This window comes from Terrapene carolina, unplaced genomic scaffold (assembly GCF_002925995.2).
Source record: "Terrapene carolina triunguis isolate 2854851 unplaced genomic scaffold, T_m_triunguis-2.0 Scaffold68, whole genome shotgun sequence".
Lineage (NCBI taxonomy): Eukaryota > Metazoa > Chordata > Testudines > Emydidae > Terrapene > Terrapene triunguis.
The window spans coordinates 36,699,418-36,713,673 of NW_020664419.1; the positions used below are offsets into that span (position 1 = coordinate 36,699,418).

At 42.3% G+C, this 14,256-nt stretch overlaps 1 protein-coding gene across 1 annotated transcript in view; it reads left to right on the forward strand.

Annotated features, from left to right (window-relative positions):
- LOC112120520 (V-type proton ATPase subunit S1) overlaps positions 1-14,256 on the forward strand; it is a 79,384-nt gene that overhangs the window by 44,098 nt on the left and 21,030 nt on the right. Inside the window, exon 7 of the mRNA XM_024219630.1 lies at positions 117-202. Within this exon, the coding sequence (XP_024075398.1) occupies positions 117-202 (86 nt within the window). The remainder of the gene's footprint in view (positions 1-116; positions 203-14,256) is intronic.

The window sequence follows — 14,256 nt, forward strand, 5'->3', positions numbered from 1 at the left end:
TTAAATAATTGTACTAGTAAGTTTAAATACCTGTCTATGCTGTTACTTGTATTATGATAATAGATTTTTAGTTCTCACTTTAGAGTTTGGTAAGCTATACAAATTTGTATTTACAGACAAAATAATTGGAAGACTGACTATGAGTCTGCAAAAACAAGGAATTCAGTTTTCAGTAATTTATACTGCAATGAGACCTTCAAGGGTGAGTAGTCTTCCGTGTCTAGAGCTGTCAAATTTTTGGCGTATAACAATACTTGCTAATGAATGTTGTACGTGACTTTCAGGATTACACAAGTAAGCAGTCAGTCCTGTACAAGACTTTGTGCAGAAAGGATTGCCTGGATTTTCAATTACAGACATGTATTTTTAATAGACTTGTGAATTTTCTACCTTTTTAGTGGTCTTTATAACTTGTAATTTTTTTAAAACATAATATTTAGATTTTTCCCATTTAATTCTTGTCTTTTGCATAAGAAGGACCTTAATGAAGCACTGGATTATCAAGTCTTTCATCTCTAGAGGGTTCAAACCTAGATCAGGTCATTATTAGCCAGAAGTTGTTAATTAGCTGATGGATGTTAGTTGTCCAGAGAAATGAGTTGGCGGTCTAAATCTAGTTCCAGATAGATGAGGTTTAGCCTGAACTGATTGCACTTTTTGATGGTAGTCTGAGGAGAAGGAACAGTAATCAAATAGATACAGACACTGGACTATTTGCAGATGACACACAGATTAGTAGAGAGGTAAATAATGATAACAGGTCACTTTCCTCAGTGTGATCTGTTTCTCTTGGCAAGCTGGTTGAAAACAAACAACATAAACTTTAATACAGCCAAATGCAAGGTCACACATCTAGGAACAAAGAACATAGGCCATACTAAAAGTACCCTGAAAAGCAGGTACTTTGAAAAGGACCTCAGCGTCATAGGGTACATCTACATAGGGATAAAAACCCATGGCTGTCCTAGGTCAGCTGACATGGGCTTGCGGGGCTCAGGTCCCAGGTTAAGATACAGTGGTGGACCAATTTGAGGACACTTGCATTGCTGTTGTCTCTGCTGTCCATGTCCTGTGGATAAAGAGTGGACTTCAGTCTCCACGGCTTTCAGTCAACTTCTTTCATAAGTAGTAAATTCTGCATTTTAAAGAAGGTCCACAATAAATAATTACGAGTGGTCACAATTCTTTCCTGTATGAAATGGAAGGAAGCAATCACTCGCAAATTGCAGATATGCATTTGGTAGATTTTGAAAGAAAAAATTGGGGTTGGTTAGAGGAATATAGAGAGTAATTTAAAAGAAATATTAAAATCTGTAATGATTTTTAAGTGATTCAGTTCGACCAACTGGAGCTTTATTCAATAATTAAAGTAATGCAGTCATTTTTAATTATTCTATATTCCACAAACTGAGCCTTCTTAAACTCTTCTACATTCTAAATTCAAGTCCATGTAAAAACACTTCAAGTTATTTGCACAGTACAAGTGATATTAAATTACTGCAGTACTTTCAAGGTTTATCAGCTGCCGTAGAGGGCTAGGGGAGGCAGCCAGTATAGCACCTACTGGAGATTCATCTATCCATACTTCTATGTGTAACCCAATGCTCAATATGTGTTACGCTTCTCTGTCTGTGCTTGGTCCAATGAAGATATGAATGTACTCAACTGTCAGCTAAAGCCAAATTTATTCCTTCACCTCATGCTGTAGAGGTTTATGCTCTACATAGAGATTACAGGTTCAATACCCAGTGACAACCAAGAAGCTGATCATTATATATGGCAAAAGTGTTGGTTACGTGAAAAGGAATTTTACATTATTCTTTACTTCTGAAGAATGTCACCAGCATCTAGCTTTAAATAAAACTCTTTACACTATATCCAGCATAATGTTTTTGGCATTCACTCCTATTTATAAACTAATATCTCAGGGTACTTTTCCGTGAATGTTCTAGTCATGTGCAGCCATTTATCCATTAATCAGCTCATTTGATATTGTTTTGTTGGAAAGGAATTGGGAAGGGCTTCCACTTGTAATTACTATTCGGTATGAGAGATTTGCCTTCAGCAAGTTTTTCTTCTCCATTGAAGAGAACATAAGAATGGCCATATTGGGTCAAACCAAAGGTCCATCCAGCCCAGTATCCTGTCTGCCGACAGTGGCCAATGCCAGGTGCCCCAGAAGAAATGAACCTAACAGATAATCCTGCCATCCTTCTCCACCTTCTGACAAACAGAGACTAGAGACACCATTCCTTACCCTTAAAGGAAAGTGACTTCAGTCATGATACTCTTCTTATAAAAAGATTGGAATTGTATATGTAAATTCATTTTCTGCAAAGGAGATACATACTCTAGAGCTGAACAGTTGTTCCTCTTGGCTCCCTTGCAGGTAATTCTGCCTCCTAGCTGTTGCTAAGCAATTCATGACTAGTGGTAATACCTCCTTGCCGTAGCCCTTTCTCTCTAGTGGAAGCTTCCATAGCCTCAAGCACTACTAAAGCAATTATGAGAAATGCTTATCAACAATAAAACATGGGCAGGATTCCAGACTAGAGTCTCTCTCCGAGAAAGTGAATTAACATGATAGAAATCAAAATCCTCCTATGATTAAAGTCCTTTTTCTCTATTGATGGGGAAGACCAGTTTAGTAAGTGCAGCCAGAGAGCTCTCTTGCGGGTGAGAGGTGGTTGGTGAGCAGGTAAGAGAAGGCCAGGATGACCACAGCCAAGGAAGCAACATATAGAAAATCCACCAGGAGGTAGAGATTTACCCAGGCTTTCTCTATCTGCTTGTTTCTGCCATATCTTCTGGGTCATGAGCCTGGAGCTAGATGGCTAATACTTTAGAACAGCAAGTCTATGCTGAACCAGTTTAACTAGTTTTGGTAACCAGTTCAAGATTCCTCTGGATATTAGATTGTGTCACATGGGTAATGTGAAGGGTTGTCATCCCTGGGGAGCAACCTGGGAGCTGTGGGAACCCCTGTGCCCCTCTAAGACACACAGCTGGGTTGGCTCTATAGTCACACATCTTGGTTGGAGACACAGCCAGCCTCACCTGGACTTGTTAACACCCAACACCACAGCAGGTGGTGCCACTCACCCAAACTGAGCTACCTGAATGCAAACAGCAGGCACCAGCCAATTCCCCAGCTCCCCAGGCTCAACCCCTCCCCACTGGAGTATAAACCCAAAATTATACTGTCTGGCACTGCACAGAGATCTCTACAATGTAAGCTCATAAATAGTTCACTCTCCCTTTGATGTGGGAAGGATATGCAACAAGCCTGTGTTAACCAAGCTGAGATTTTTCCCAGGCATTTCACTCAAAGACACCCTGGTTTAGATAAAACAAAAAAACAAGTTTATTAACTACAAAAGATAGATTTTAAGTGGTTATAAGTGATAGCAAACAAATCAAAGCAGATTACCTAGTAAATAAAACCACAAACTAAACCTAAGATACTAGAAAGATTGGATATGAATTAGCAATTTCTCACCATGACTGATGATACAAGCAGTCCACCAGGTATCCATACACAGACTAGAAATCCTTTTAGCCTGGGACCAGCACTTCCCCCAGTTCAGTCTTTGTTCCTCTGGTGTTTCCAGAAGTGTCCTTGTGTGGTGAGTGATGCCCCATATGATGTTACTCCCCACCTTATATAGCTTTAACATATGGTGGGAATCCTTTGTTCCAAAAACAGTTCCCAGCCCAGTTTGTGGAAAAATACAGGTACTTAAAATGGAGTTCAGTATCATGTGGTCTGGTCACATGCCCTTGCTGAGTCATAGCAGCTATTACTTACAGGCCGGCTGAAACGTTTACAGGAAGCCTAAGCTTTTCCATAGCCCACTGTCTTTGTTGATGAGCCATTAGCACTGTCTAGCTTCATCATTGTGGTACCTGAAAGGCTATCTGTGGGTGTTTTCCAGAGTAATCACATTTGAAATACAGATCCATAGTCAGTATTCATAACTTCAGATACAAAAATGATACGTGCATGCAAATAGGATAATCGTATTCATCAAATCATAACTTTTCCAATGACACCTTACATGACACATCTTGTACAAAATACATCATAATTATGCCATAATCATATCATAATCATATCACTGTGAAGAATATGGAGTGCAGTGTCACAGAGTCATCCTTCAGTCACTGCTTATGCAAGGGAGTCAGTCCTCAGCAGCAAACACGGTGGTTTATTTTTGCATCAGGAAAGGGAATCCCAGTCTCTCCTGTGTGACGGAACAATTCTCAATGTTTCTACCTGGGTCCTGATATCTCCCATATTGGAGGCCTGTATGTGCCTAACTGAGGGAGGGCAGCTGTGTCTTTTTGGAGTCACCACATCCTCTCAGGTGAAGGTCCCAAGAAGTTAGGGGGGTCAGAAAGGCCTTGCCACACTTGGCACCAGGCCCACTCTATGGGTGCTACAGCACCTAGTTCATCTCTTGGAGCCACTACTGTTGCCATTTCAGTTGTCAGCTTCAGCCAGGAACTCCTTGGCAGGCCACAAGGTAGCTAGAGACTAAAGAGAGGGGACTGCAGTAGATGCATATTGCCTAGCAACAGCTAGAGGCTGGAGCTTCCTTAAGTAGAGTCAAGAGGAGCAGCTTCTTCACAGAAAGTTAATATTTGCAGTAATTTGAGAGTTTCAATCCGAGTCAGACAAATCATTTTCTATTAGAAGAGGTGAGCTTTTTCTGATGGAGCTACACTTCCCCACCTTTGTGTCCCACATGAAAATCAGAGCCACACAGTAATTCTTGTGAGTTGTATTGAGGAAAATTTCAAGAAGCTTGTTGTTCAGACTTTCTGGTTCTGTATGTCAGCCTGATCCTAGTAGTTGTTTTGCACATAAAATTTCCAGTGGCGTCAATAGGTATTTTGCATGTGCAAGGACTGTAGGTTCAAGATGCAATTCCTCATTGACCTTTGTGACATACGAGGGATTTCTAAAACTGCTGTGTGGTGAATGTGTTACTCTTGGCTATGAAAACATACAGGAAGTGGAGGCTGTGCCTCTCAACTGAGCACCGTGACAGTTGCTTATGGCCTATAGAATAGTTATATCATCTGTGGCCAGTGACAGGGTTGGAAAATTCCATTTGTACAGTGACTTTTTTTTAATTGATTGTACATGCTTTACAACTGCTGCCTCATCCACTTGCAGTTGGCACCCTCACCTCTTCTCTCTCCGATTAAAGTGATAGTATCTGCTATCAAACTTAATAATCTCTGACATCACAATAATGGGAGTTTTGCCAGGGACCAAGGACAATAAGTGTCAGGAGAATGGCCCAAATGCCATCCAAATGCTGGGATTGTGTGTGTGTGTGTGTGTGTGTGTGGAGTAGGGGATTCACATTTACTTTCTTATAGTCTTCAAACCTGGGGGGAGGATATATCAGCCATATTGAGACATATTGCTGCTAGCTACAAGAAGGAAGAAATAGTTGGGTTTTCCTATCCCTTCCCCCCAGCTTTGAGCACTCCTTTACATTTAAAAAATAAACTTTAACTTGTAGATGTAGAAAGTATACTTAATTATTGCCCTGCTAAGTCAGCCAGATTTTTCCATATTCTATTCAATGTGTTTAAAATAATTACCAAAGAACTGCTTCAAGCTGGCTGAAGCTAGTTGCACGTTACTGTAGGGGAAAAAAATCAGCCTGGTTATTTTGGAATCAGAATGGAAGAGGGAGAAAGAAATATTTTTTAGCAATATCCCATGATTTGTTTCACGTTCTAGTATGATATCCACGTATAACTGCAAGTCAGTATTTTAACCTTTAACCCTAGATGCTGCAGTGCTGCTTTTCTCAGCAAAGACATTAAAGTCTGTAGTGCTTTATCAGTTCATGTGTTTTCTACCCTCTCTGAAGTTCATCTTGTGTTTAATAATTATATTCCTATTGACTTCACTAGGAAATGCAGAAATGAACCTCCTCTTATCTGATGAGGACAGTCACTTACCTTTAATTATTTACATCTTCAGTATCTTGGGCCCAGGACATTGGCATATTTATAGAATATCTCTCCGAGCCAAGAACTTGAATGGGTAATGTGTAACAGTATTGACAAAGGGCCAAAGGCAGAACACTCCACAAAGGGAAGTTCATAGAATTCCACCCACATTGTTCCATTTGGGAGGGGATTTTCCTTTCTCCCCCCAGAGTGAGATAATTCCAGTAGCAAACTTGTGGATTCTTCAGGGTCACTGCAGACCAGGGAAATCAACATGGAGTTTCTCAATCAGCTCTGAATCTTCCTCCTAACTCACAGCCTGCACTTTCAGTCCCTCCCCTGGCCACATACACTTATGGGACTGTACCCTTTTAAAAGGAGTGGGAGAGGGGAATGGGAGATAGGAGCACAGGAGACCCTCTGGCTCACCTAGAAGATAACAGCATGCTTCCCTTCCCCAAGTTACTCCTATGGCTGAAGTGGAAGAAGGTCTGTGCTGTAGAATTGAGAATTGTGGGTTCAATTCTGCTGTGTGAAAAAAGAAATATATAGGTATGAAAGTAAATATAAGGACACTGGAGTAATTAGTGGAAAGGCTTTACATTGCAAAAATGTATTTAGAGGTGAATTAGACTCTTGAGTTAATATTTGTTTTATTATATTTTTTGTGTTTATACTCTGAATAATGGGAGTTGAGAACTGGCTGGGGCATTTTATTTAAGAGTGTGTTTAAATCCAGCCCAATTCAGCAAGGATTAAAAATTGTTTCCATCTTAATGGATGTTTGGTGGCCCTCACATGAAATGAGTCTGATGGGTTTCAGCTCCTGTGTCATAAACTCACCACCATTCTTTGAACTGAATAGTGAGCTCTTGAGGACAGGGACTATCTCTTTACTACATGTAGTGTCTAGCACAATAGGATCCTGATCTTGGTTGGGCCTTGTAACAGGGTGGCTTGCCCTTAAGGGCTGGAGGGCTAGGACTATCCAACCCTGATTAAGACCTTAGATTGGGTCAGGTGCTTCTACTATAAGAAGCATGAGGAAACTGCAGTGACTGCCAGAACAGAAGGCCTGGTGGTAAGAGACACCTGAGGACAGAACTCAAGACTAGCAGGGTAGTTGTTGTTTTCAGTTTTAGTTTGTTGTATTGGGGAAATGAAAAAGGGTAAAAGCCTGGTCTGAAGGGCCTGTGAGACTGTGTTTGGTGTGAATGGAACAGGAGAGCCCTGAAGAAGGGAGGAATTGTTAACAGGGCACAGCAGAGGCACCCTTTGCCACTCAGCTATAGGCCCTCCACCACTAGCTCTGGCAGCAGGGGCCATAATCACATCACTTGAATATATTAACAAGAGTTGGTAATACTGTAATTGTCACATACACATTGGGAGCATCAAGGTGTTGCAAGGAAGCCTCAAGCGGAGGGTCTGGCTTTTGTAAAACAGAGCCATAGTGCTTCCGTCTCTGGAGGGTTAAACAAAAGTTTTATTTGTAGTTCCTCAAGCTGGGATAAAACATGCACAAATGTTCCAACTGTAGAACCCTAAAGTCAAAACTTAAGTTTCCCAGCAGAGGTCTTCAGCCTGCTGTCCTCCCCACCACATGAAGCTTGGCTACCCACCCCTAGCTTTTGGGTTCAGGAAGCCTGCCATGTTTTAACTGCCTATGCTCAGACTCAGGAACTGAGTTTCTCTGGATCCTCTCCTTTCTGATTGGCCCCAGACTCTGCTTTCTTCCACAAATCTCACCTGGCATATCATGATTAGATCAGGGCAATTATCCTTGGCCTTTTCTGTCAAGTTGTTGTTAAGACAACCCAACTGATTCCCAAGTGGCAGTGTTCTCTGGTGCTCATTAGCAGGAAAAGAAAGTGGGAAATGAACGGGAACAGAAAAATGCTTCAGTGTAAATAAACCTAACACTGGGGTGGGGAAGGAAAAAGAGAAGACTATATTTTATACTCCATTTGTATCACATTCACTCATTTAATGAGACCATATGCAACATAAGAATTTTATAAACTACAGAAACCTGCTGTAATGTATCCAGCTCCTCAAAGCATTAGGCTACCCTGTCTCACAGGGGTATTTAAAAAAAATTACAAAGACAGACCCGTCCTCAAATGATCTAATCTTTGACCAAAAATCATTTTTTAAAAATAATTTCATGAGTGTGGGGGTCTAACTCAAGACTTTTGGGATTTGCAGTGTTGTTCTGAAGAAGTGAACAGTTGGGTGAGAGAGAGCTGAGTGTGGCAAGAAAGGGCTACTGGACTCAGTTCAAGTGCCCAGATACTGCTGCATAGGAGGGATGATAGCTATTTCAACTGATAGGCTGAAACAGCTCACACATGTTGACAGAACAGTGCCCCAACTTTGCCTAAGCAGCCACCTGCAGTACTTGGTCTTTCTATTGTCTCAACACTAGAATGAGTTCTGGAAGGTAGTTTTGCAATGGAAAAAACCTCTTGTATTTTTTAATGAATTTTTTCACAAAAATGTCGATGTAATCAGGTTTTTTTTGCCTTTTCTAAAATATTTGTTAACAAATTTTTTCAAAGGTATCATCAAAAATGTTATCAAAACGGCCTTTGACATTTTTCATTTACTGGGAATTGGGTTTTTTAAAATATTTTGATAATTGTTCTTGAAAAATCATGAACTTTTTTTTAAAAGAGAAAGTGATTCATGTTTGAACACTTTGAAATGAAAACACTCTGAAAGTTCAGAATTTTGTTTGAGAATAATTTTTCATTTTTCAGCCAGCTCTATTCAACACTATTGTTCACTTTCATTTATACTCACTCATTTGCCTAAAGCAATTGTGGTGGCTCACACACTGTCTGTCTAGCTGGGCACAATCTAAGCACTAAATAAATGTAGCTATTTTAGCTCAACTAGTTAGATACCAGATCTCTCTTTACAGCCTCAGTGTCTTTCTCCCATTATCCACTCCCCACAGAGTGACAATAGCGCTCAAAAGTGAGTAGGTTTTTATTTCCTTCTTCCAGCTGTCCATGATCATCCCCGCCTCTGATGGTCTGTCATTATAAGCCACTACCAATCAGTAGCATACTCAGCCTTCAAACATGCCAATGTAGCAACACAAGCAATCAAAATATGTGAGAAACCTGTGTTTTGTTGAAATTTGTGTCATAATTTTTAATGTTTAACTGTAAAACAAGTTCTAAAGGAAGCTTTCTCACTCTGTGTATTAAATAAACCAGTTGCTTTAAAAAAATCCATCCTGTGCAACCATGATGACTAGGGTCCTACCAAATTCATAGTCCATTGTGGTCAATTTCATGGTCGTAGGATTTTTAAAATTGCAAATTTCATTATTTCAGCTATTTTAAATCTGAAATTTCATGGTGTTGTAATTTTAGGCGTCCTGACCCAAAAAGGAGTTGTGGGAGGGGGTCACAAGGTTATTGTAGGGGGGTTGCGGTGCTGCTACCCTTACTTCTGTGCTACTGCTGGTGGTGATGCTGCCTTCAGAGCTGGGCAGCTGGAGAGCGGTGGCTGCTGGTCGGGATCTCATCTCTGAAGGCAGAGCCGCCACCAGCAGCAATGCAGAAGTAAGGATGGCAGGTATCACCCTTACTTCTGCGCTGCTGTCTTCAGAGCTGGGTGCCCGGTCAAAAGCCACCGCTCTCCAGCAGCCCAGCTCTGAAGGCAGCGCAGAAGTAAGGGTGGTAATACCATGTCCCCACTAAAATAACCTTGCGACCCCTCCCCACCGCAACTCCCTTTTGTGCCAGGACCTCCAATTTGAGAAACTCTGGTCTCCCTTGTGAAATCTGTATAGTATAGGGTAAAAGCACACAACAGACCAAATTTCATGGCGGGGAGACCAGATTTCACAGTCTGTGACGTGTTTTTCATGGGCGTGAATTTGGTAGGGCCCTAATGATGACACTGTCCTTCCCCCATGGGTTGGTAGTAGGGTCTGAACAGTGTATTGTCAGATCCCCAGCATAGACCTCTACCACTTGAGCTAAAGAAGTGACTGCTATCCCTTATTTTGACTGACCAGTGGAGAGGAACGCAGCACATACTTTGCCAGTGGGTTACTATTTCTCAGACATCAGTAGACTGCGAGGAATGAAGATTCCTGGGTTCTTTTCCTGGATATAGGTGTATGTGTGTGCAGGGGGGAATGTGTGATCTGGTGGTTAGAGACAAGCTAGCCAAACACACAGATTTGGCATGTTCATTCTGAAACACGTTCTGACTCATTAGATAAGGCTTTATTTTTACTTTAGTATTATGTTTAGTAATTTTATTTTTATATTTTCATTTATCTTAGAAAAGAGTTACAATATAAACATAACAAGGTGCTTCATTAAAATCTTTAAAATAAAATTTCATCAAAATTGACATATTCCCACAGAATTTTGACAAACTGGCATTTTCTGATGGAAAAACACTTAGTCAAGAAAAGGTATCACCTGGGAACGCTAACTATCAACTAACACTATCTACTGGTTACTAACTATATAAAATAAACTAGGCTAAGACTAAATGTGAGGTTGTGAGACTACAACCACACAGAGCTCTGACTCCAGCCACTGGTGATGAGAAGGAACTGAAGGAAGTCAGGACAGCGCCACCTTATATAGCTGGGGAGGGCAGAGCCACGGGGTGCAAGCACCACCCCTCTACGGGTACCACTAGCCAAAAGGCTGTGGCGCGCTGGGCATGCACACACCTAAGTGGAATACACGTCTGCATCTATGCAAAGAAGTACTGGACAGACTTTCAGCCAAGCCCACTGGGAAGGTAATGGAATAAGGAGGATTTATTGTCTCAGAGTTGGGCTGGACTCTTGGGAGTTGTCTTCAGACTCAGCCATCACCTCCTTACTGCTGGGAATGCCTCTCTTCTCCCAATCTATGCTTTTCTTATGATCATCTTCTCTTTGCTACTGTTCCTGACCTTTCTGTCAGGCTGAGAACCAGAATGTTGGGATGTCCATGCCAGAGGCCAGGCTTGGAGCTATCTAGAATGGGAAGGAGTTAGGAGTACAGGAGTTAGAAGAACAATAGACACAAGGTTTTTTGATGTAGTAAAGGTGTAACACACAGGTGTGCTGGCAAGAAACTGGGCTTTATTTTCTGGCCCCAGTCACCTGTCATCAATTAGATTTCCAAAATTTAATGCTGCTGTTACAAGACAGTGATCAGTAGCCAGAAACTCCAGCAGCCTACAGTTATGGTCAGCTTGCTAGTAAGGGGTGCATGCTTTGGTGCTAAATTTTGGGGAACAGGGAACAGAGGTGAAAGGAGACTCATTTGATTGAGATGATGGCTCAGGAGCTGGCAGGAAAGTGGGATAACTGCTCTGTTGAGACAGGAGATGAGTTCATACATTTGGTCACCTGTTGCTGTAAGGGTTAACTGAACTTCAGTACACTTGTGGCCATCATGTGAGAAATGTGGGGTGAGGAAAGTATATCAAGTATAAAGAAATTCTGAATAGTTTCCTTCCAAAGGGCAAGTCTGTTAGTTATAAGATTAGCTTTGCCAAACATGCTGTTGTGGTCTCTCTTGTGTGTGGGGTTGGTTTTTTAGTTACTCTCTAACTTACATAATTTTACTATATTGTCAGTAAACTCAATTGTGCTACTGAGCATAAGAAAACAGAACAGAAGGCAAACACCTTTCTATTTACATTCTTTTGTGGCAAAATACATGCTTTTGTAAGCAGAGTCAGGATGAGCTCTACCCTGACATCTGGTGGTGAATTATGGCGAGTGTGGAAAAGAACTCCAGGGGCTGATCTTGTTTGGTTACTTTGGCTGGTGTGGGATCCCCAGTTTCTCTATTATTGGGGCAGGAAGAATAAAGTTTTGTTACCCTGATTCTGTGAATCAAGGCCAGTGAAACTGTTGTATGACAGAAGGACTGAGTGAGTCCTTCACCATTACCTAAGTAGCACTTGCTTGACAAGGGGCATGGGTTACAAAACCCAGTGAATTGAGAGAGGATGGGGACAGGTATTTGTACCTGATGGTATGGGCCCCCTCTGAGGGTTTGAAACACCAATTGCACCGCCTCCTCTCTCCACTGTTGAATGTCAGAGCTAACTTTGATTCCCTTAGGAGTCTAGTTACAGGCTGCTGAGCTGAATTCACTTTGGGCCAATGGTGCACCAGCACTGGGGCTCCCCTACTATACTATGAGCTGAAATCGCTAAGAGCTGAAATCACAAAAGAGCTAATGTTATTAAGAGCTGAGATCACTGAGTGCTGTGTTAACTAGTGGGGGAGCCTGAAGCTATATTGCTCAGCAGCTGGCGGAGCAATTTGTGGGGACGACTGGAGGAGCAGCGAGCGGCGTGGAGCCTTGCGGGGCCGGTTGGAGTGACCCAAGGAACGGCGAGCGGAGCTGTTTGTGGGGACGGCTGGAACGGCTCACAGGTCGGTGAGCGGAGCGGAGCAGCTTGTAGAGCAGAGCAGTTCGTGGGGTGGCAGGAAAGTGGACTGGCTTGTGGTGAAGGTTGCGGCGGAACCCCCACGGAGAAACAGACGGCTGGCCAGCCTTGGATCACGTAAGGTGCCCCTTAACATCCTGCGTGCCCCCCCCCTTTTACTCTGGGGCTGCACTGACCAGGGACAGAGACTTTAGGGGTTGTTGGACTTTTGGGACTTTGGGTGGTTGCTGGACCCAAGAGACTTTGGGGCTGTTGGACTTTGGGGACTCTGGGTGATTTTTGGGTTGCTGGATTCAAAAAACCAAAGGGAAAGGACACAGCCCAATTTGCTGGGGTGGGTTTTGCTCATGGTTTGTGTTATGAATCCTGTTTGTGGTGTTTTTCCAATTTTATGCTGATGTTGTTTACCTCATGTTATTAAACATTTTCTGCTACACTCAGACTCCGTGCTTGCGAGAGGGGAAGTATTGCCTCTTAGAGGTACCCAGGGGGGTGGTATGTAATTGTCCCAGGTCACTGGGTGGGGGCTCGAGCCGGTTTTGCATTATGTTATTGAAACGGTACCCCTAGATACAGAACCCGGCCCTTGTTGCTGCCAACTTAGATGGGCAGAAGGGTTACACTTTAATTAAGTTCCCTTAGACGACCCTGTCACACAGGTCCTGTTTACTAATATTATTGTCCTTTGCCCTATGATTCATTAGTGCTGCAAAGGACAGAAGCCCAGATTTTCCTTACAGTTACACTGATGTAAATTCAGAGTACCTCAGAATTTACTACAGTGGATTTACAATGATGGGATCACACTGAACATAATGTAACTTATGGGCAGAATTTGACCCAGAGAATGTGAATAGCCTAATAGCATCTTGTCAGTCTACCATTTATGATTACAGATGGTCCCCAAGGAATGGAAGTTGGTGGTGTATGATTCATAGAGGTTTCAAATTACATTCCATAAAAAGGATTAATTTTTAAAATAAAAAGTGAAATACACAGTATTGCCAACCCCAAAATTTGAAAAAAATCATGAGACTGGCCTAAAAAATAATAAAATAAAAAGGATTAAATAGTGGTTTTGGTCTGTCTTCTGATTTTTGAACTTCCCCTGCTCATAAAATGTGTCTTTGACAATTAGTGGTGGCAACTCTCACAGATGTATAGTGAGTAATGCATTTTGGTCCTTGCACACCTACATCAATTAATTATGCAACTCCCAGTGACATGCTGCAACCAATTCTGCATCCTTCCAGCTGCAAATCTACCCCTTTCCCAGGCCTGGTGGTGTGGCATTAGGGTATGTCTTCACTACAGAATTAGCCTGGGTGATTGGCACCTGCTCTGAGCACCTGGTTTAGTTTAGCTGGGATGTGAACATCCACACTGTAAAGCCATACCCAGGACTGTGTCCTTTTCTACACTGCAGTGCGTAGATTCTTTCCCAGTGAATTGTGGAAGAATGTCTGTCCTGCTGGGCGTAGAGGGGGAATAGTGGGAAGACTATGGAGGATGTGATTTAGCTTGCATTTTCACTGCAAAGTGGGTGGGTTATTGGCCCAGGTTCTGCTTTCATTCTGGCTTTAAAAGATAAACCCATCTATGTCAGCTTGCCTGGGTTGGAAGCACCACCAAACTCTGGTGAGAGGTTTTTTGTGTGTGAATGGAGTGGGGACAAGGGCAGTACCTATTAGGAGCCCACACCTACTCTGTAGTGAAGATAAACCCTCATGGAGGGGAAGGGAAGGTGGGAAGAGCAGAGAGGAGTGAACCCATTTTTCACTGTACAGGATTGGAGAGGTGGGAGTAGGGCTCCCCTCAGCTGCAATGCTTTTTCTGCCCCCTCTT